Source organism: Colletotrichum destructivum, chromosome 6, assembly GCF_034447905.1.
Source record: "Colletotrichum destructivum chromosome 6, complete sequence".
Lineage (NCBI taxonomy): Eukaryota > Fungi > Ascomycota > Sordariomycetes > Glomerellales > Glomerellaceae > Colletotrichum > Colletotrichum destructivum.
The window spans coordinates 1,233,396-1,255,376 of record NC_085901.1 but is presented as its reverse complement, the minus strand read 5'-3'; the positions used below and the strand labels follow the sequence as shown (position 1 = coordinate 1,255,376).

The window sequence follows — 21,981 nt, the reverse complement described above, 5'->3', positions numbered from 1 at the left end:
ATGCAATGAGATACGTTCAGCAACAAAAAAGAGGCTCCCCCCAGCGCTAGTCAGCTACTTCACACGTAGAGACTGGAACCGGCGAATGCTACCGTTCAGTTCATCAGGGTCGAAGTGAAGTGGTTGTGAGGAGGAGGAGGAGGAGGAGGTGGAGGGGAACCCCGCGCAGCAGCCGACGCTACGGCGCGCATGTCTCACGCCCGGCCTCGTGTGCATGCCAGTGACAAAGCCACGATTTCCTGACGGCTGGGCTTTGACGCCCAAGTTCGCCCCTCCACATCTAAACACGCCCGGCAGAGCGGTGGCTGAGCGAAGGAGGGTGGGGAGGGGGCGCGTTCGAACTTCGACAGATCCTGAGACGAGGGATGGACTGAGGAGCAAGACAGAAAGATGCACCAGACAGAGGTGAAGATCGCCAGATGGATCGGTTTCTTCCAAGCCATGCAAGGGCCTCAGGAATCGCTCTTCGAGTCTTTTCTTTGCATGAGATGCCTCGAGAGGATCACCTCGCCATCGCCAATGCTTGCCTTTGCGCAGATCCGAGGACCAGCCACGACACGACGCCTTGCCACATACCTCACCTCACCTCACCTCACCTCACCTCGTCAGTGAAAGGGCCTTCAGCGCACCGCCAAGCCACACTATGCAAGGCGCGAGTGTATCGGTGACTGGAATCCCTGGATGGTTATAAGACGAGCACCTCTTCGCCAGCCAGGAGGAGGAGGGGGGATGGAGAATCAGACGAGTGCAAGCCGTGCATTTCACTTGATAGCGTCATCCTCACCATTCCATCACAGCGCTGAGAGCCTCCGCCACGAGCATATCAACCCTTTTGAGCCCCCCTCCCCCCCGTAGATCTCATCAGAGTACTACACCTCAAGCACTCTCAACACTCACAGATACACATTCACATACACGGATACCCACACACCCATATAAAACCTCCAACAAAATGCGCTCTTCTTCCATCATCCTGACGGCTCTCGCCGCCGTGGCCTGCGCTTACCAAGTGCCCAACCGCGCCCCGCAGGCCCTCGCCGCCGCCAGCGCGGCCATTCGGGAGCGCCGCGACCTCGACGCCTGCAACTCGGTTGCCACGGCCGTCATCCCGCGCATCACGGACGCGCCGACGGCGCCAGCGGACGTGGCCGCGTACCTCGCCATCTCGGCCACCATCACCGACGCCTGCGTCGACCCGACCATCACGGGCTCCATCGGCTCGGCCTACTCGACCTTCGCGTCCGAGCTGACGTCCTGGCGCGAGAAGCACATGTCCGACTTCCGCGCCGTGTGGCAGGCCTGCAGCGACGTGCAGGGCGTCATCAACGTGCTGCCGACGGGGTCGGGCCAGTGCAGTTCCCTCGTAGCGCAGATCACGAGTGCCGGGCCGGTGAACAACGGCGGCAGCGGCGGTGGCGGCAGCGGGTCTGGCAATGGCGGTGGAGTGGGTAACGCGGCCCGGCCGAGGGAGACCGGGGCCGTTGTTGCGGTGGTGGCAGTTGCTGGCTTCGTTGTTGCTGCTCTCCAATGAGGTAAATGAGGGACTTCTGTTGCTGGATGGGTTGGGCTGTACAAGTGGTAGAGGAACAATGTGTAAGAAGTTTATGTATGCGCGACCAGGGCGTTGTTTTAACATATATCCAGCAGGCTGAAGGGGTGGGGGGATTATAATTACGGGTATATGACTTGGTTATTATGTATGTCTTGGGATCCACGAAGAACTTGACGATTCGGGTCATGATGAAAAGAAAAGAACATTTTTCAACTAATGTACTGTTTTGCCTGAAGTCTGTCCATGGTGTGATTGGACTCCATGTGCGCCGTCTCTCGTGGTATTCTCATGCCCATATATATATCCATCTCCCAACTCGTGTCTATCAACACAAGAGACATTATCATTATCTTTTCTTGCCCCAGTATAACTCCTCCCAAAGAAAAACACCTTCTCTCTCATTCTCCATCATAATAGGACGGCAAAGTTCCAGTTGGCGACGGTGGCGCGGGATTTCTTCAAGTCGCGCTTGAGCCAGCACCGCAGCTCGGGGGCGCCGTTGATCAAGACGTTGCCCCACGAGACGCCGGTGCACTGGGCAACGCGGGCGCACTGCTCCATGCACTCGCCCATGGTGGACGCCGGGGCATCGGACATGTCGATGGCGCCGTCGTCGCCGGTGTAGTCGAGGCCGCAGAGGCGCAGGAAGCGCTTGTCGGAGCCGATGACGTGGTAGACGGTGTTGTCGGCCTCTGGGCAGATGGCGTTGGGGCCCGAGGTCGCCGTCGGGGACGCTGTCGTGGTCGAACTGCCCGTCGTCGACGTCGGGGACACGCTGTCCAGCATCGACATGACGGTCGTTGCTGGTGATGATGACGGTGGGGGTGGTGATGGTGATGATGATGGTGATGATGCTACTGCTGTTGATTCTGATGCTGCTCTTGTTGCTGTCGATGCCGATGCTGGTGGTGCTGTCGATGCCGCCGTTGATCCTGTGGTGGTGGTGATACTGCCCATTGACGAACTTGACATGGTCGGGACGATTAGGATAGTCGGTGTCGCAGTTGGGGAGGAACTGGTTCCGCCCGTGTTAGTCGAGAGAGAGAGACACATCCAGCTCAGTTGGAGGAACGCCCCGCCAAGGAAAAGAAACCTACCCGATCGAAGCAGCACTCCCATCTGAGGCCGCCTGGTCCGCCTTTGTCCTGACGCGGGCGCCGACGCCGACGCCGACGCCGATACCGACTCCCAGCGCGACGACGACGACCAGCGCGACGAGAAGCCAAGCCACCCACGCCCTCATGCCGCAGCACCTGCGTCGCCTGCCGCGCTCGCTGTCCTCCTCGTCGTGTTCGAAGACGCTCTGTCGGTAGCCCCTCGCGCGCGCGAGGGCGTCCTTCTCGCTCTCCCGGCCCCCCTCGGGCGGCGGCGGCGTGCCCTCGCGGTAGAAGGTGAACTCGTCGTTGTTGACGGGCGTCGAGTCGTCATCGCCGGCCCAGTAAACGCTCGGGATCGAGGCCTTGCCGAAGATGGACCCCTTGCCGCTGCGGACGGTAGGCGCCTTGCGCGGGGACGGCACGGCACGTTTGGCCTTCAGCTCGCGCGGGACGACGGGGTCCGGGTCGGCCGGCGGGGGAGGGCGGTCGTTCATCATGTTTTTTGAGGTCTTTGTCGATGTAGGGTCCTGTTGGACTTTGGCTGGGCTTCAATAGGTTGTGTCCTCCTTAAGGGTCCCCCCCGATATCCTCCTCAATAGGTCCTTTCGAGTCTTCGTCTTGATGTATTATTATGCGTCCACGTCCTGCGCCGTCATCTCGGCCTGAACGAGACCAGATGGGGAGGGGGAGATGATGGCAGAATCTCGCCGGCCCCCTGGGTATGTATGTATACAGATAGAATGAGCGTGGTTTCAGGACCGATGGGTCGTCGTTCGGAGGGCTCGTTGGGCGCGTCACCAGAGCGTGGATGTGCTGCCTTTTTTTTTATATTTTTTTTATCCGCAGTCCCCGGTTTCGCTGTCACGTCAAGGGAACGACGCCGGTTGGGTCGATTGGGTGGAAAACGAACGTGGTTGAACGAATGTAAGATGAAGAGAGAAGTGAGCGAACGAGCGAGTGAATGAATGAGTGGATGAATGAGTGAAAGAAACCGGAAACCGGAAAAGGACGAGTGAGTGAGTGAGAGAAACGAAATGTGGGCAATGACGAGAAACAGACTCTACTGCTCCCACGAACCCATGATCCCTTCAGGAAAAATAAAAAGAGGTTTCCTCATTCAAAAGTCCGCCGCCATCCCTGGGCCTCCCCATCAATAAAAAGCCCATATAAGAAAGCCGCAAGTTGCAGAGTGTAGTGCTGCCCGCCCCTCCCCCCTCCCCTGTTGTGATAATTTCCCAGGCCTGGGGGGGGGCGCGATGTGACGGACTGGTGGGCTAAGCCGCTTTGGCGCGTCCAAGCAATCGGCGCCATGGAACGGCGACTTGCAGTGCAGGGGGATGCGTGTTGAGTTCATTGGTAGAGAGCAACGGGAAACTCTGCAACGGGAAAGAAATGTGGGCGTAGCATCATTGAACTGTGGTTCTCCGAGGGCAAAAGCAGAAGACGTGATAACTGCTGGAACATTGGGGGTGGGGGAAACAATACACAGCATTCTGAAAGTTTGGTACCGAGGTTTCGTTCTCTGGTGGCTCACCTGAAGAAGAAGAAGAAGAAGAAGAAGAAGCAGAGGAACGCAACGCGACTGCGACTATGACTATGACTGTGTGATTGAGAATGGTGGTGTGAAAACCTGCCGGTGAAGATAACGCGTGGCGGGCTCTTTTCCCCGAGGAGCCAAGGACGCCGCCGCTATGGATCAAACAGTCCTAGCGCAGCCAGACCACGCCAGACCAGAGAAGATAAACCAAAAGGGACGAGCATATGCGCCAGCCACTTGGGGAGAGAGAGCCTGAGAAAGAATGGAGTGAGCGAGCGAGTGGGTGAAGTGGGTGACTGAGTGAGTGAAATGAGTGAGTGAGTTGATGAGCGAATGAGTGAGTGAGTGAGTGAGTGAAGGGGACCGAGGCGACTCGGGGCTTGACGCGAAGGAGTTTCGCGTTGACGCCGGCGGTTTTGGTCTCTCATGCTTTTCATCACACACACACACTCAAGTCGATACCAACCCCAACCCCCCCTCCGAGTCTCCAGATCCTTTCCCGAGGCGGTTGGACATGCGTCCGCTTGGCTTGGCCCGATTCGCTTCCGCCTTCCCGCAACGGCCGCGTCGCACTAGACTGCCACCAACATCTATGGCGGCGCAACCGCAATCTCTCAGAGTGCCTTCGGTGCTTCATCCATAGTCGCCGCGCCGGGTCACCTGATCCAAGCTGCGGCAGGATGAGGTGAGGGGAGCATAGGTAAAGGGGGGGGAAGGGAGGGGAGGGGGGATGAGGAGAAAGAGATAGAGAGTATGTATGGAAGAGGAAAGGGAATGGCTGGGTAATAATATCGCGTTTGTTGTTGGTGTGTGTTGTGTAAATCGCCCCCCCTCTCTCGGCTTGTGCGGAGAGTAAACACAATTCAAGATGGCCAAACCAAACTGGTTTGCAATTCATGAAGAGGGACGGGCACCGTTCATCTCAACTCTCTTCGTCCCAACGGTGTCCCTGCGAGGGCAGCCCGACGGGGGACGGGGGGGGGGGGGGGCCTCCTCGACATGATCCGGTTTTGCCATGGGGAAACTAGGAAGAAACAAAATGTTGGGAACCGTCCGGTTTCGAGACGAAGGAAAAGAAGAAGACACAGGAAGAATCAAGAACAAACAACAAAACAACAACGGCAAAATGGTCAACTCTTGACGCCCGATAATCAAACTCCCGCGCCCAAAGCAACATGTTTTTCCAAGGCCAAAGCCCTTGTCAAAGCCCCTAGGCGCGCATTGGTTGTCTTGGGGCCAAAAGAATTCTCCGAGGCCCTTGGAATGCGGCCCAGCTTCCTTCTTCGCCTTCTTCGTCTTCTTCTTCTGCTTCTTCTTCTTCTTCTCCCGTTGCTTGAGGCCTGAACGGCCCCGTATCGTATGCCTGTTCCCTCCTCCTCTTCCTCTTCCGCCTCGTACTTCTCCTCCAAAGCCGTATAGTTTGTCTATGAACCCATGTTCCCATTGCAAACGGGAAATGAAGACACGCCCAAACCGGGCTTGATCGCCAAGCATCCCCTAGCCAGAAAATAAAAAGACCTATGGCCTGCCGTCACCGCGTCCAGGGCGATCGCTGTAAGTCAGTTAGTCAGGCGCGAGGTGGTGTGGATCGTCCCCACGACCGAACCCGGCATTCCCTTGATCGGGCACCAACTGACAGCTTGGGAGGACGTTTCTCTCCTCTGACGAGGCTCCATCAACGGCCATCGTCTTCCCCCCCCCTTCTAAGCCTCTGCCTCTGGAGGCTTCCTTTAAACATGCACGTCGACCCGGGGCCGATGTACGCTGCATGACTCCCGCAAGACCTTTCCTTGTCCTCGTCTGCCCTCTCTCACACTCTCGCAAATATCTCGCTCCCACTCTCGCCCCCTCGGCCCTCTCCGTACTTCCTCCGTCTGTTTTTCTGTCAAGCGCCTGTCCTTACCGTCTCATCCCGCTTCCCCGCCGCCAGACCGAAAACAGCGTTGAGGCGATCGTCATTTTGCCTGACCTGCTGCACCTGACCTGCACCTTGACCGCAAAAAAAAACAATAACAAAATAACAAAACAAAAGCCAGTGGGGACGGGCTAGACCTTTGATTGATTTGTCACTCTCGGCTTGTGATTGCAGCCATGTCCCACCGCCAGCCCCCACCGCAGCCGGCCCGGGGCTCACGGCCCCAGACCGCCGCATCATCCGGTTCGGCGCCGAAGGCTTCCGGCACCAAGGCTCCTGCTCCCTCTTCGGCTCCCGCTCCCAAGACCGCCTCCAAGCAGTCCACCATCACCACCACCACCGCCACTACCACCACAACAACTACCACAACTACCACAACACCCATCTTGGCGGCGCCGAAGCCCGTCCGCCCCGTTTCGTCAACACTCCAGCCCCCAGCGGCGCAGTGGACGGGGAACCCGAGCCCACCGTCCTACACCAGCTTCAACGTCCCGCCGCCCGCGAGCCCGGCCCCCAACCCTGGCGCTGGCGGCCTGTCTGCCCCCTCGAGGATGACGGCCTCGCCCGGTGTTTCCACTTCGAACCGTCTGGCCAACCTGCGCAGCCCAGGGCCCGGCGCTCTTACCAGCTTCCCTACCCCGCCGACGCCGCCGCAGCAGAGAGAAGCGACGAGTTACTTCCCCAAAGACATCAACACCACCCATCTCCCCCCGAAGAAGCCATCGACTCCGGTGCCCGCCCCTGCCCGGCGGCCTCCCCTCAGCGTGGCGCATGGAGTCTTGACGCCTCCGGAGAAGGCAATGAGCCCCGTCGAAGCAGTAGCCCCCGAGACGAAGCAGCGGCCCGGCGTCATCGACTTCGACAACCTCGAAGAGACCCTGCAGAACCTGCGCTTCGCCCCTTCGCCCATGCTGTCCACCATCTACTCCGTGCCGTCGACCCCGCGAGACGAGCTCACGACGCCCGACTTCCCCACCGGCGCCACCTCGTGCTTCACGCCGCCGTCCACGAACCCGACCCCTGAACCCCTCACGCCCCTCGACCCGACCCCTCCCCGCGGCGGGGGACTCCCTCTGCCTGCAGCAGCGGCGCCGATCAAGGAACCCGTCATCATGCCGCCCACCAGACCGCGCGCCAACTCTCGCAGGGCCAGCCCACCCAACGGGAAACGCGGCCGCGCCGTCGTCGCCTGCATCGACACCCCCGTAACCTTCAGCACGACCTGGTACGCCCACCCGGCGGCCCCGGACTTCTCCGTCTGCTCGCGGTGCTACGAGGACCACCTCGTCGGCACCCGCTTCGAGCACGACTTCCGCGGCAAGGTATGCGGCGACGGAGAGCCCCGCGCGTGCCGTTTCAGCAAGCCGCGGGTCAGGGACCATCTCCTCCGCACCACGCTCGCCACGGGACGCATCGAGGACCTCGTCGGCTTCCTCCGCCACCGGAGCGCCGTTCCAGACTGCAAGGGTTCCGACGGCGTCAGGGGCAGCGAGCGCGGGACCAAGTGGTTCCGCCCCAGGAACAACGCCGTGCCGAACATGGTCGTCTGCGAGGCCTGCTTCGAGGACCACGTCCAGCCGTACCGCTTCGCCGCGCAGCACTTCGAGCCGGCGGCCGGCCAGGCGCCGGGCGACGTGTGGTCGTGCGACTTCTCGATCCCGCGCATCCGGAACGCGTACAAAACGGCCGCCGCGAGGGACGACTGGGCCGGGTTCGCCAAGGAGGCCGCGGCGCGGATGAACATGCCCGCCTGCGGCGGGCGGCAGAAGGTCACCGTCGGCTCCCGCCGATGGTTCACGCCGGCGACCAACGGGCGCCACGAGGGCGTCCTCGTCTGCGCCGCCTGCTACAGCGACCACGTCGTCGGCTCCGGCGAGGAGCACCGCTGGCGCCAGGTCGCCGGCGACCACGACCACGACGGCCTCGCCTCCCGCTACGGCAGCCTCGTCTACTGCGCGCTGGGCCACTTCAACATCGGCATCGCCATGGCCCGCGCCGTCGAGTCCGGCGACGCCTCCGTCTTCTGGCGCGCCCTCGATGCCGTCTGCCGCGAGGAGTTCTGCCACCCGCAGGGCATCAAGGACGGCACCTGGTACACTTTCCCCTCGCACCCGGAGGACTTCGCCATCTGCGCCGCCTGCGTGGCCGCCGTCGCGTCGCCGCTCGGCCTCGCCTCCTCGCTCGTGCCCCGTTGCGGCGTCCCGCCCGGCGCGACCATCACGTGTTCCCTGAACCCGGCGAGCCCGCGCTTCGCGTCGTACGCGGCCCGTCTGCGCGAGGCCTTCCTGGCCGCCGACGCGCAGCCGCTCGAGGCCTATGCGCTCGAGTTCGCCAGCCTGCCGCCGTGCCCGCGCGACGAGGACGTCCGCGACCGCCGCTGGTACGGCTGGCGCGACGGCTGCGTCGCCTGCCCGTCGTGCTATCGCGAGTGCGTCCGCGGCACGGCCCTGGCGGCCTCGATGCCGCTCAGGGGCGACGTGGTGGCCGCGAGCCTCGCGTGCGAGATGTACAGCCCGCGCATGCGCGCGCTGTACGCCGACGCCTGCTCGCGTTCGCCGCCCGACGCGTCGGCGCTGCTGGAAGCCGGCCGCCGGCGGCGCGCCGTGTACGTCGAGACGGTGCCGGCGATCCGCGAGATGGTCATGGGGCTGCAGGGCTCGCTGTGCGGGAACCAGGTCGACTCGATCCTGGCCGGGTACGGTTCTGCGTCGCGGACGCATGTTCTTAGGGAGTTGGAGAGGCGGTGGAGGGAGGTGGAGTGAGGAGGAGGAAGGGAACTTTTTTTTTTGTCCTTGTTTTCGGTTTATTTATTTTTTATTCTTTTTTTTTATAGAGGGGATGATGGAGCGTCAGCGTGTATTTTTTTTGTCGAAAGATACCATTTAGAATTCATTTATTTGATCCGAGTATTGTTGAGATATGCTGTGGCGATTTCTGACGGTAATATGTGAGATGTCTAGATAGTGTTTTCCTGGAGACTTGAGGACGCCAGCCTGGCATGGACTTACACCACACATGTTCGAGAAAGCGGCACCTGGTACATCTTGTTGTCACATAACTGCGAAGTGCCTGTAAATTTTTGTGTTGCAGTCTCATACAAATCTGCTGGAACCGCCCATCGACTAGATGAGGTCTATGTGGGCAACAGAAGGAACATCGTGCGAGAGGAAACCACATTGTGTGGGCGCGGGCAGGATCCATATCCTGTACGTGGAGACACGATTTTCTTTGCAATCACGGGCGGTAGAAATCATCCATCATGATAATCAAAGGCTTGAATTGTGAAGCCTGGATGAAATTCCAATGTAGCTGAAGCGACTGTCAATGCTAAGGTATATATGTATGCCCATAGCGCCTGTGATGCAGAAAACACCCCAATGAGAAAAAAGCCCCCAAATTGATATCTCATGTTCCATTCACATGCCCATAATTATTTGTTCAAAGAAAACAGAGAAAGGCCACACGCGCACAGCGTCTCTACAAGAAGAGGGCGCCGACGGCGGCGGCGCCGAGCAGGCCGAGACCCTGGGGGGAGACGACGCCGGCGGCGTTGGGGGTCTGGGTGGCTTGGTTGTTGTTGCCGTTGGTAGGGGTGGCGCTGCTGCCGCCGCCGTTGTTGTTGTTGTTACCGGAGCCGGAGCCGGAGCCGGAGGACTGCGTCGGGGAGGCACCGGAGCCGGCGCCGGATCCCGGGGTGATGGTGGTGGTCAGCTGGGCCGAGTTGGTAGGGCGGACGGCGGAGACGGAGGGCGTGGTGGAGGCGTAGGAGGCGGTGGCGACGTACGAGGTGCTGGCGAAGCCGCAGGTCCTCAGGATGTCGTTGATGTCTGGGAGGAGACGTTGGTTAGTTTTGACTGCAAAAAATCATTTCCCAACAGGGAGGGAAAAAGAGAGAAAAGAAAAGACTCACCATCGAGGTCGTCGCGGTCCTGGACGTTCTGGTCCATGCAGCTGGCGCACAGGGCGGCGTACTGGGCGACGTCGATGCTGTTGTTGGTGCAGACGCACTGGGCCTCGAGGCGGTCCTCGGTGAGGTCGTTGTTGATCAGGTCGTCGTTGACCTCGCAGGCCTGGCCGAGGTTGAAGATGGGGCGGCACACGGCGTTGCACTGCGTCGGGATGTCGTCGTTGTCGAGCTGGAGGTCGGCCTGCACGAAGGCGGCGGCGGCGAGGGAGAGGGCGACGCGGTTGAAGTGCATGGTGGCGGGTGTTTGTTTAGGTTATGAGGAGTTGTGAGAGAGTTTGTGTGATTGTGGGTTGAGTTGTGTGTGAGTGTGGTTTATGTTGCTTGCAGTTGTGGTTGATGCTTGTGAATGTGAGACTGGAGTGATGATGATGATGATGATGATGGGAATCGACAAGTCTGAGCGGGATGGAGGCCGTGTATATATAACCAACCGTATGTTTCAATCAAACTCGGGATGCTCGCCAGGGCCGGAAACCAACAACAAACGCTGTCTCGGGCAGCGACGGCGCGCATCGTCACTTGGAGAGGCTTGGGTCTTGGGTCTTGGACTGGTCGCCCTTGGCACAAAACAACATGCCGGGGCAACGACGTCTCCCATCTCCCAGTCAAATTGCAGCTATTCAAAAGTGGATTTCGATGAGCGAAGCCAAGAAACAACCAACCCTCTCCCCTCCAGTGCCCCCCAGTTGCCCCCTCCTCTCTTCTCGCTGCGCCAGCCTCAACCGACGACTCAACATCCCGGTTCTGATTATTGAACCGGCAGTTTCTTTTCTTCTTCTGTTTCCTTGGCCCCAGAAGCCCACTGAACAAGTCTAAACTGGGACGTTAACGCGCTAATTACCTAAATATGTCATGGAGGTGGCATTGGGGGCCCTTTCCCCCCCCTTCGGTCTCTGTGTGTGTCCTATTTGTCAATTCGTCAGGGCCTGTGTTTTTTTTTTCTTCTTTCTCTTCGCCTTGTCACCTCTCCGCCGGCCCCGAATCCCCAGGAAAGCTTAATACGATACACCCGGGGGCCCCTTGTGTCCCCATGAACTGTCAGCCTGTCACAATTTGCCGTGTCCACCCGCCCAAAGAAGGATAGGTGTCGCGTGCCGGTCATGGCCGCATCGTGCAAGCTGAGGGCATGGGCCACAGAGAGAAAGAGTCAGTCATTGTGTACGGGTATGTGCGCGTGTGTGTCAGGGAGAGTGAGAGTGAGAGAAGGTCGACTCAAGTCAATCAATGCCGGAGCGACAACCGGGCGAACGCCGAGCGCCGAGCGCCGCACAACATGAGGCGTACTGCCGAGACTCAACTCACTCACTCACTCCCACGTTGAGACAACCCGGAATTCCGCATGTCAATCCCTTCCCTCCTCCTCTTGGCCTTGATTCCAGAGACAACTTGGAAAAGGCCATTGCCAAGATGGAGATACTCAACTGTATACGCGTGCGCCTCCATGTCCCCCCCTACCCGTCAGCCGTCAACCATACGGATGGATACAGGTACAGTAAACCACTCACAAATGGCAATCTGGTGCCAGCCCGGGGGACCCCTCGCTCCCTCTCCCCCTCTCGAGACACTAGACACAAGGGCCCCCATCTTCTATTTTTCACCTTTTGCCAATGCTGTCACTGTCAATCTTACCCTAAACCATTTCACCAAACCTTCGTCCGAGTCTGCGTACATCCGGCTATCAACCCGCCAAGACGAGCAGAGCCACGGGGGGACACGCATTCCGCTCGCCCCTCCAAGGCCCTAACTAGGCCGGCCCTTTTGCATCTGCATCGCCAGCCTCTCCCTCCGACTGGACCATCGAGTAAAGAGAGCCACTCAAGGGAAAAGATCCGAACATGAGCTGTCGTGTTTCACCTGCTCCTCTTGGCCCCAAAGCCCCCCCCGGTCTTCCGTCTTCCCAGCTCATTCGTCTCTGTCTCAAAAGCTTGAAAGGGGGACTTCCCTGCTCGCCCAACCCGAATGACGCTGGGCTGCGGATGATCGACACCACGTCCTGCCCCCGGGGATCAGCCGGACCAGCCAACGGACTCAGCCCAGTGTCGAATTTTTCCCTCCCTCCCCTCTCGCTCTTACGGACACACTGCTTGACACACCGTTGGCCCTGGTCGTCAACTCTACGCAATCCTCGATACAGTCTTCCATCCATCCATATCCATCCAGCCTGCATGAGCAAGGCGTGGTAGCGGGGGGGGAGGAAGGACTAGAGGCTTTTCCCTCTTGAGTCTTCCCGCCCCTCCTTTCTCCTCAGTTTTTGAAAAGACTGAAGGCTTCCGCATGCCCACCACCGTCTTGCCCCGGCCCAGCTGAGAGGAGGTGCGGGTATGTGATGCTAATTTTAGGCCTCCTTGCGATGACCTTGCGTCTTGGCACTCATTTCATCCACAATTTCTTCCCCGTCTCTCTCTCTCTCTTTATCGTCTGAACCAACAGCAGAAAACTTCAAAAAAAAAAAAAAAAAGGCCCACAGCAAGATCCACCTCCGCGAATAAGATTATTCATCAAGATTCTTTTCTAAAAGGCAGTGTCGATGCACCGGACGATCTTCTGATGAACTTCTTCGGCCTCCTCTCCGTGGAAACAAAATCATGTTCGCTACGGGTTTCCCCGGCCTTGTCGATGTTTCCCCTCCGCTGATCCCTCTCGCTCACTCACTCACTCACTCACCCTCACCCTCTCACTCTCTCTTGTCCTCCCCCCTTCTCCCCACTGGTCCTGGGTCCACGCGGCGTGCCAAGCTGTCGCTGAAAGCTTCGCTCCCGATCTCGTCCGCCTCTGTTATTTGTTTTTACCCGCAAACAGAGTTACCCTCTGGAGAACATTATATAAATAGAGTCGGAGTGGGGACTTCCCAAAGGCTCTATCCGCATATGCAAAACGCTATCTGGCCATCTCAGCGAGAGCGGGGGCGGCGATAACCTCTTGCACGCGGTAATCGGGGACGCGGTAACGTTTGGTCGAGGACGACTGTCAAAGGTACCGGACCCGTCACGTAGTCGTGGCTGTGGGATGCTGAGCTATTTACGGTCTGTACATCTGTCGGCGTGATGACGATTTCCGACGTTAGTCGGGCTTGGGGACGCGTAGACCCATTTCCGCTGCCATGATGTCCCGAACCGGAGGAATTTGTGATCAAAGGCTGTGTCCCAAGTCTAGCTATGAATAGCTGACAACCCGCTACCGCAGGTCCCACAGCCACGCGCGGCATTTTATCACGAACAAACAAGCCTGCAAGGTGGGTTTGGTGTGCTACTTAGGGGATGGTCAGGCGGTAAATCGTACAGAAAGTTGGCTCAGAAAACCGTCATTCATCTTGGTAGGTTGCCTTCGCATGACTCCTGCTTGAAAACCGACTTTAGCTAGAAGTCTCGGCAAGAAACCTGTCATCATTGGAGGCTTCTAAAAACCCACCTGCGCGAGATTGATACGAGATTGAGTGCTGGGGTTTGGCAAGTTGCTGCTGGTAGACTTGGTATCCTCTGATGGATAACCTTTGTTGAAGGTGTTCATGAGCTTGACTGACATGAGACTTGGAACATATCCGAGGCAATGGACGCTCAGTTAATCTGCGTAGAATGACCAGCTCAAGCTTAAGTGACCTATCATTGAAGTTTTGCTTGACAACAAAGACAGACCTCTGGGGAAGTCGATTTAATTCACCATCTCTGAGACGCCTTCTCCCCGCTTCGCATGGTGCCGTGGAAGGAAAATAAACATGACCCGGTATCTCTTGCTATATCTCCATTTATTTCCACATTCGTTACTGGAAAGCGTGCTCAAACAGAGAAGTCCACTCAACCATTAACAACCAGGACCAAGAACCGACAATCATGTTAGTACTGATCATACGACCTCGAGTATGGATACACCTGGGTGTCAGCATTGTTTGTTGTTGTTGCTTGGAGTCATGTGTCACTGACTTGGTGGGAGGTCAGTGATACAAGAAGGCGAGTAGCACAAAGGCATAGCACCATTTTTCTAGTAAAAGCGTCCCTGAACTTGGACGACGCACACTCCTGATTTTGTAATTCCAGGAGACGGTTTAGCACCAGCATGGATCAGTCACTCTCTGCTGAGCAATAACCATTACTCATCTTGCTGGATGGTCTGAAACCAAATACAATGAGACCTGACAGACATTGTGATCTGGAATGAAGCCTTCATTCTATTTTGTGAAGAGGAAAGGCCATTCTGAAAGGCCTGGCTGGGAATTTGGTTGCTGAATGAATTAAGGTAGTGGATCTAGAATCTGTAGCTTGAATGATCCCTTCTAAAGCACATATCCACCTCAAAGTATCCTAGCAGCTCATATGTTAAGAGCTCAAGGCAAAATCACCATTAAGAATCAGTGAAACGGGTTATAATCGGGTTTCTAGTTTGTTTTGGGGATTGTTGCCACCTTCATTCATTTGTTGCTGATCCAGAAGCCTGCAATGTGATGTCCAGCTGCTGTCTTGCGCAACTTATTCGTCACAGCGTCGGAGGTTGCACTATGCAGAGAGATGTTAGTACTGTCTGCAACACCAGTAACTCGGCGGCATACCCTGTTCCAAGCAACGAAACAAAGATGTGACCAACTCAACTTCAAACCATGACTGTCAACCAACGTCAAAAGGGCTATGTGGGCGCCTTGCTGGGGAACTGCCTCGTTGTGGATAAAGACTCGCCATATGCACATAAGTGCCATCTTATATCACTTTGCTTCGGCTCCTCAAGACTACAAACTTTCTGATCAGAGTTATAGTGTAAACGGTCTCCTTCCTGCCTGCTCTCAAGGAGACTTGGTCGATGTAGATTACGTAGCACAGAAGTCTCAGTCAATAGGCCGCGATAGGCTCGACCCCACCCATTGTGGCATCCTGCAGCAGGAAGCACGGAAGTGGCATGGAACTGCAGCGAACTGACTACCATCAAAGTCCATGTCCCCAGCCCGCGGTAAACCGAGCCTCCTCCTCACGTGAGAGGAAGATAATGCAGTGGGGTACGACTCCGGACCCCCCTGGAAGCCAGAATCAAGCGCGTGCATTGTTCCTGGCCTGACAGGCAACACATCTGTTCTGATATGCAGGACGGAATCTTCTTATCTATCGGCTAATGATGTGTGCACATGGGTATGGGCCGATATGGTGGTTGCGTGCGGCAGGGCGGATTGCGCAACGGCGAGCGATGAGCCTAGGATGGCGTGGGATGAGAGAGGGGACCGAGCCCCAGAGACCAGGATTCATGGACTCTACAAACTGGTTCGCCGTCTGCAGGAGAACAAAGTGACCATTTGACTCTACGCTGCTTCGTCCCTTGTGTGACCTGCAGTTGCCAGTTCACAACCAACCGCCGGGTGGGGAGGGTCTTAGGGGTCACGTAGGTTGGGGAGTCTGGGGGCGTTTGCTAGTTCCCCGCACGCACTTGGCCGACTTAGTCTGGGCGTCGAGAAGGGCGTGGGGGTTCACTCTGGGGAGGATTTCTGGGTCTTGCTTCACGAGCACATCCTCCGCACTGATCAAGGTGAGTGAGAGGCTTGCTGGACGGGACAGGGTCGAAACGAATGTATTTGGGCACTCGGCTGCTATTGTTGGCTCATTTGATGTATCGGTAAATCTTCCAATCCGGTCCTTTACGGTTGAGACCCGCGGCTCCGAATACGTCTTCCCCGGCCGGAGTTCTGTTCTTCATCATGAGGTCGATTCCAGACCCCCCCTTCCCTTCCCCTGTTCTTGATCACACGAGAGGACCTGTAGACTACTCATCTCTGAATTCGACGGCCAGCCGCGTTTCCGTTCCATGCCATGGTATCCAGCATCCCCTCCGACCTACCGGAGAAGATCCGCCTCTTCTTGACGCCTAGTGGCGTCGTACCTTGTGATACAACCAACGCCAGGCCATCCGGCTCACCGCAAACCTGGCTTGCCACCTTGCCTGCCGTGTCAGTCCCGGAACTTACACACACACACACACAACACACACATACATTCCGTGAACCGCACGTCCAGCCGCTTGTTCGAAAGCGGCAGGATGAGGCGTATGCAGATAGCCACCCCCACGCCGCGCCCAACCGTGCGATGCCCCCCCTCGCCAAGTGTTGACAAAGCCGCAGGCCGAACATCATGGGATCCCCGGGCCGATTGGGACCATCGGATTCATGAAAAGAGGTGTGCCCATGGCCAAGCCTCGAACTCTATTCGTCCGAAGCGGACTCGAACGGTACGGTATACTCCCTGCACCGGAGAATAAGCAACCAACGTAGTTACCCAGTCACCCCACGCGTCTTACTTAATTATACAACAAGGCTCCGACCCTCGCGATACTTTGTTTCATCTCTTGATAAGACTCCGAGTCCCCCCCGCCCCGGTCACTGTCCTTCTCTCTTGTTGATATTTCTAAACGACTTACACCCTATCAACCCCCATTCTCCGGGAACAGTACTCTTCAACCGTCTCTTGCTCCTACATCCCAACGCTATCACAATGCCAGCCACCACCACGGCCACCCCTCCACCACTCGAAACCGAGTATGGCGCCCCCAAGGCGGACCATGTCCGGCTCCCGGACGGCGTCTACGTCCCCACGCTTGCATTCTTCACCGAGTCGGAGGACATCGACACAAACACGCTCGAGCGCCATCTCGTCCGGCTCATCAACGCGGGCGTCGCCGGCATCGTCGTCCACGGGTCCAACGGCGAGGCGGTGCACCTGACGAGGGAGGAACGCAGCGCCATGATCCGCTGCGCCGCCGACACCATCCACCAGGAGGGCCACGACGTCAAGATGCCGCTCATCGCCGGCTGCGGCGCCCAGTCGACCCGCGAGACGCTCCAGCTCTGCCGCGACGCCGCACGCAGCGGCGCCTCCCACGCGCTCGTGCTGCCGCCCAGCTACTACGGCCCCTTGCTCGACGACGACAGGGTCGTCCGGCACTTCCACGAGGTCGCGGACGCGTCGCCCATCCCGCTGCTCGTCTACAACTTCCCCGCGGCGGCGTCCGGCCGGGACCTCTCGTCGGACGCCATCGTGCGCGTCGCGCGGCACCCCAACGTCGTGGGCGTCAAGCTGACGTGCGGCAACACGGGCAAGCTCGCGCGCGTGGCGGACGAGGCGCCCGAGGGCTTCTTCGTCGCGGGCGGCAGCGCCGACTTCATCCTGCAGGGCCAGGTCGTCGGGGGCAACGGCAGCATCGCAGGGCTGGCCAACGTCGCGCCGCGGGCGTGCGTGCGCATCGTGGAGCTCGCTGCTCAGGGGAAAATGGCCGAGGCGCGGCGGCTGCAGGCGGTCGTGGCCAGAGGCGACTGGGTGGCCATCAGGACGGGCTTCGTGGGCGTCAAGGCGGCCGTCGGCCACTTTGAGCAGTACGGCGGCGCGCCGAGGAGGCCCTGCGTCGGTCCGTCGCCCCTGGAGCTCAAGGACATTGTGGAGGGGCTGAGCGAGCTGCATCGGCTGGAGAGGGATTTGGAGGCACAGGCGGTTGGCGGCGGCGGAGAGGAGCTATGATTGATGGGGCTGGCTTCTTCCAGATCCCGCCTGCTTTACCCGGGGGCGACTGGCGGGTGTGTGTGTGTGTGTGTGTGAGTGGGATGATAGATAGAGTGACATGGTTGGGAGGGCGTGATGGATGGGAGGCGAAAACTGGAATGGAGTGACGCCTGGGCATGTTTAGCTGGTCCAAAGGGTGATCCAGGATGATCCAGATTCAAGCAGACCTTGTTTAGTACTGGATGGTAAGATGGGGGGGAGGGGGGGGGGGGGGGGGGGGTGGACGGGCAAAAAGGGGGCATCACGGACTAGAATGACCGGAGGTTTTCGGGTTGTGCGTTACGAAAAGCAGTCGACTGGCTTCCTTATTTGTTACGTTGCTTAATTACCCTCATAAACAGGCTGGGCTGTCGAGGCTGCCATCACACCAGTGCTCTATATGGTCAGTTGGAGATCATCGACCAAAGACAAAGCCTCAATAGCGACTGTCTGTCAGACTGGGGACTGGTGGCGTTGGGGTAGCGTGGTATTGAAGAACTCGGAACGCATGATGCCGGCTCACCTGGCGTCCACTGTACCGAGTGACACGAGACAGACAAACCAGGTACTCAATCAACCATGGCTTTCAGTGTGGGTGATCCTGTTCCGTTCAGACAACAGGCAAATACCAGTTATGATCCCATTAGTGATTCCCCAGCCGGAGGTTGCTAACCTGCAACTGCGCAATGGTCCGGACTGGATGTTGAGAAGGAGGGTCACCTTGTCGAGTCACCAAGTTCTTTTGTTGGGTTAACCCCCACACTCGACGGAGGGATCGTCTTACTTTGTCCCTCAGAGGATATCTGATATTGGACCGTTCGGAGAGGACGTTGATACCAGATCCTGAGTTTTGCCACCTCGCACCACCGGCGCACAATTATGAGAACCAACCACGGTAGAAACACAGCCTGAGTGCTATGCCACCTCGTGCCACGAGAAGACGAGACATACAATATCGACCGTAACGTGTAAGGAGTGAAATTCGCCATTAGTCCATGAGAAGGTACAGAGGTGGGCGGAATGGGAGGGCGCATTCGCCTAACCCCCGAGATCTGCGTCGTGCCTCCTGTCAAAACCTGGATCCTAGACGCCAATCACCACCAGATCCCCCGGTTGACCGGAAAGCCAAGAGAAGCAGAGAAGCAGAGAAGCGGAATCATTGTCGATCCTCGACCACTAATACTGCGTCGAAGGGTGCAGAATGTTCCTCTTCCAAGGCAACAAACACACCAGAAGCCGATCCCGCTGACGTGGTACGGCGAGCGTATCCCACGGCGAGGGGCTGAAGATCAGCGTCGGCGGGGGATGGTCCGCTATGCACCCCGCACTTCGAAGCCCCTGGTGTTCTTCCCAGAGTGTCATTGGCAGGCTTGGTGCGCTCGGTGCGGCAACCATGACTTCAGGGGGCGATGGAGATAACCTCAGAGGCCAGGGTTGACACACGGGCTGACAGGCCGAAGTTGACACTACTGATGGGGGGTAAGGTAAATGAGACCCTGGGTTCTGGAGACATAGCGTTATTGCTTTACCCGCGACGTTCATTATGGGCTGGGCAAACTTGTTGAGCGCTGAGCAGCCTTTCCAATAAACCCCGTGATTCCAGGGCGCAAGGTGTGGTAATTGGAGGGCCTTGGTCCTCCGCCCATGGCTAGACTCATGGTGGCGTCTACATGCCCAACCGAAGCTACCAATAAGACGCAGATCATCCCGATGTTCGGAGGAAATAGAGACGATGACGGCTGCATGATGACAAGCAGTGGTGCCATCTGGACGTACGCCCCGTTGGAACACGAGGAAAGCGGACTAGAAATTACGGACAGATGCTACAGCTAATGGCGTCTTAGAGTTGGAAATACCTCAACAAAAGTGTGTGGGGGGGGTATTCAAAGTCCTGAAAAGCAAGTAGTGTTACAAGTATAAACCTTGGGCTGCGTTTTACCTAGCGTAACTAGATAACTCTGATCATATTTCTAGAGCTAATGGGGTCTATCCCAATCAACTAAACAGGCAGCGGCAACAGAAGAAACCTCCATAGCCTGATATTAAATCCCAAGAGAGATGGAGCCACAGAACATTGATAGTACTTGGGAATAGAAGTCCATCCTGACAGCTGAGACCATTAGCTAAGTAGAAATCTGGAGCATGCGACTCTCTGTTGTTTGTATCCTAGTCAATATCATGCGGAGAGCAATACTATGCCGCTATTACCTCCTCTCATCTGTGCCGGCTTATTTCAAAGAAACGCTGGAATCCGTGTAAGTTTCTCGGTTAGTAAATCGTTGAAAAGATGATTAAACTACTTGGTCATGATCGACCGAAAGCTCGCGTATTCAGCTGTCTCTCGAGAACGCAGTGCTTGGACTTGATCAAGCTTGTCATTACCATGTGTAGTTAAATTGGTGTTGTTTTATGGAATCTGTCTCATGCTCCTGATGAGATGGCTTCCGCTGTTGCCACCCTCCGTATGACTGACTATTCAAAAACCACCACGACCTTGTTCGCCTTGCCCGACCTGGCCAGCTCGAGCGCTTCCGTCGCCTTGTCGTACGGGATCTGGTCGCTGACGATCTCGGCATACTTCTCCCAGTTCTCGACAATGTCGTCGGTGACCTCGAAGATCTCCGTCGGGTACCCCATGCTGAAGACGATGTTGAGCTCCGTCGAGATGAGCTGCCCAAAGTTGAGCTCCGTCGGCGTCTTGTGCACGCCCACCACCCCGAGCGTGGCGCCGCGCTTCGCCATGCGGGCCACCTGCCCGGGCACCGGCGGGGCCCCGGCCGCGTCGAGGAACACGTCGGTCCCCGGCCGCGTGCCCCGGTTCCAGGCCGTGGCCCCGTCGCCCTGCAGCCGCACCAGCTCCGCCGCGAGGTCCTCCGCCTCGGCCGAGTTGACCACCGCGTCGGCCCCGACCATGAGCGCCTTCTCGAGCCTCGATGCCACGACGTCCACGACGGTGATGTGGCTCGCCCCTTTCCTGCGGTAGCCCAGGACGGCACCGAGGCCGATGGGCCCGGCGCCGAACACGACGACTTTGCACCCGGGCTTGGGGCTCGTCCGGTTGACGGCGTGCAGCGCGACCGCCATCGGCTCGTTCAGCGCCGCGACGTGCCAGGGGATGTGCTCCGGGATCTTCTTCAGCTGCTTCCCCGGCTCGTAGTCATGGACCACGACGTACTCGCTCAGCGCGCCCTGTGCGCCGCCCGAGCCGAGGAGGCCGTCGGCGAAGGCCATGGTGTCTATCACAACGTGGTCGCCGATCTCGACGTCCGGGGCGGCGATGTCCTTGCCGACCTCGACAACTTCGGCGGCGGGTTCGTGGCCGAGGGGCGTGCAGCCCTGGCGCGGAGGGATGCCGCCGTAGTCGGTGTACATGGCGTCCGAGCCGCAAATGCCGCAGGCTTTGATCTTGAGTAGGACGTCTCTGGGGCCGGCCTCGGGCTTGGGGATGTCAACCCAGGATGCCACCCCCGCTCCAGTGACTTGGATGGATCTCATGGTGGGGTGTCACACTATGACCGAGAAAGAAACCGTAATGTGTAGTTTTCTAAACAAGACCAAGACTTGAAGATGCCCCCTCGCCTTCGCAGATAGTGATGGAATAAAGAGAGACATGAGCATCATCAACGGCTGCGAGGTTATCCCAAGACCTATATACCGCATCTTCGCGGATAGGATGCTCCCCTGGCTCACGACTCAAGAGGTACAACACGAAAGCGAGACCGAGATATCCCTGGGGGGGGATGAAACCCCGGTTCGGGGAAGCCCCTTCGCGACACCACCAATGCATAGTAAGCTGTGCTTCTTCGTCGTTTAGAGTTCAAGGGTCGGGTTCAAGTCTATCTAAACTGCAGGCAAGGTTAACCCTGGCTTGTGCAATGCTAAGCCCCTCCTGTCTTGGTCCCCCGAATGTAGACTGTTGTCAATTGACTGACGTCTCGTACACCGTCAGATCAAGCGACATGGAAAATCGTATCGACTTCGGAATGTCCATTCGCTATACGATTTCTGTACGTCAAGGTTCTGCGCACGCAGAGTTTGGTCTAAGTCCCAATCACTATCAGACAGGTGATGACTTTGGTTGTTCTCAAAAAGCTTGCGACTGTTCCATGAACATGAGGCCCGCAGGTTGCGAGCCAAGTTTTTAAAAACGCCCAATGCTGAATCAACTGACAAATTTGAAGGTGGACTGCTACTGATGAGCAAACACAACATCAATCTGCCAGCCGGGGCCGCTTAAAAGTTGTGCGTTGAGAACTATGGTGAACTCAGAATGCGTCGTGACGACTGGGGATAACAGCGTGAATATACTCGATCACGTATGGGCGACGAAAAACCGCATTGTGAAGTCTTTCCGTAGACTGACTGAGCAATCCACTAACGTATTGTTAGAATCCATACTGCCATGACGACAATG

The 21,981-nt window shown here is 57.7% G+C and overlaps 6 protein-coding genes across 6 annotated transcripts; 3 read left to right on the top strand and 3 right to left on the bottom strand.

The window, feature by feature from the left end:
- Nucleotides 1-952: 952 nt before the first annotated feature.
- On the top strand, nt 953-1,531 carry CDEST_09568 (uncharacterized protein; the record flags this gene model as incomplete). The annotated part of the gene is made up of 1 exon (XM_062925727.1): nt 953-1,531. The coding sequence occupies one exon, from the start codon at nt 953-955 to the stop codon at nt 1,529-1,531; it is 579 nt and encodes a 192-aa protein (XP_062781778.1).
- Nucleotides 1,532-1,679: 148 nt separating this feature from the next.
- On the bottom strand, nt 1,680-3,985 carry CDEST_09567 (uncharacterized protein). Its single transcript, XM_062925726.1, has 2 exons — nt 2,650-3,985; nt 1,680-2,567 (listed from the first exon to the last, which is right to left on the bottom strand). The coding sequence occupies exons 1-2, from the start codon at nt 3,144-3,146 to the stop codon at nt 1,961-1,963; spliced, it is 1,104 nt and encodes a 367-aa protein (XP_062781777.1). The 5' UTR covers nt 3,147-3,985; the 3' UTR covers nt 1,680-1,960.
- Nucleotides 3,986-6,277: 2,292 nt separating this feature from the next.
- On the top strand, nt 6,278-8,863 carry CDEST_09566 (uncharacterized protein; the record flags this gene model as incomplete). The annotated part of the gene is made up of 1 exon (XM_062925725.1): nt 6,278-8,863. One exon carries the CDS (start codon nt 6,278-6,280, stop codon nt 8,861-8,863), a length of 2,586 nt encoding a protein of 861 aa, XP_062781776.1.
- A 505-nt stretch (nt 8,864-9,368) lies between these two features.
- Nucleotides 9,369-10,502, bottom strand: CDEST_09565 (uncharacterized protein). The gene is made up of 2 exons (XM_062925724.1): nt 10,012-10,502; nt 9,369-9,928 (listed from the first exon to the last, which is right to left on the bottom strand). Exons 1-2 carry the CDS (start codon nt 10,298-10,300, stop codon nt 9,579-9,581), a joined length of 639 nt encoding a protein of 212 aa, XP_062781775.1. The 5' UTR covers nt 10,301-10,502; the 3' UTR covers nt 9,369-9,578.
- A 6,024-nt stretch (nt 10,503-16,526) lies between these two features.
- Nucleotides 16,527-17,546, top strand: CDEST_09564 (Putative aldolase-type TIM barrel; the record flags this gene model as incomplete). Its single annotated transcript, XM_062925723.1, has 1 exon — nt 16,527-17,546. One exon carries the CDS (start codon nt 16,527-16,529, stop codon nt 17,544-17,546), a length of 1,020 nt encoding a protein of 339 aa, XP_062781774.1.
- A 2,493-nt stretch (nt 17,547-20,039) lies between these two features.
- Nucleotides 20,040-21,062, bottom strand: CDEST_09563 (Putative GroES-like superfamily, alcohol dehydrogenase-like, NAD(P)-binding domain superfamily; the record flags this gene model as incomplete). Its single annotated transcript, XM_062925722.1, has 1 exon — nt 20,040-21,062. The coding sequence occupies one exon, from the start codon at nt 21,060-21,062 to the stop codon at nt 20,040-20,042; it is 1,023 nt and encodes a 340-aa protein (XP_062781773.1).
- Nucleotides 21,063-21,981: the final 919 nt, after the last annotated feature.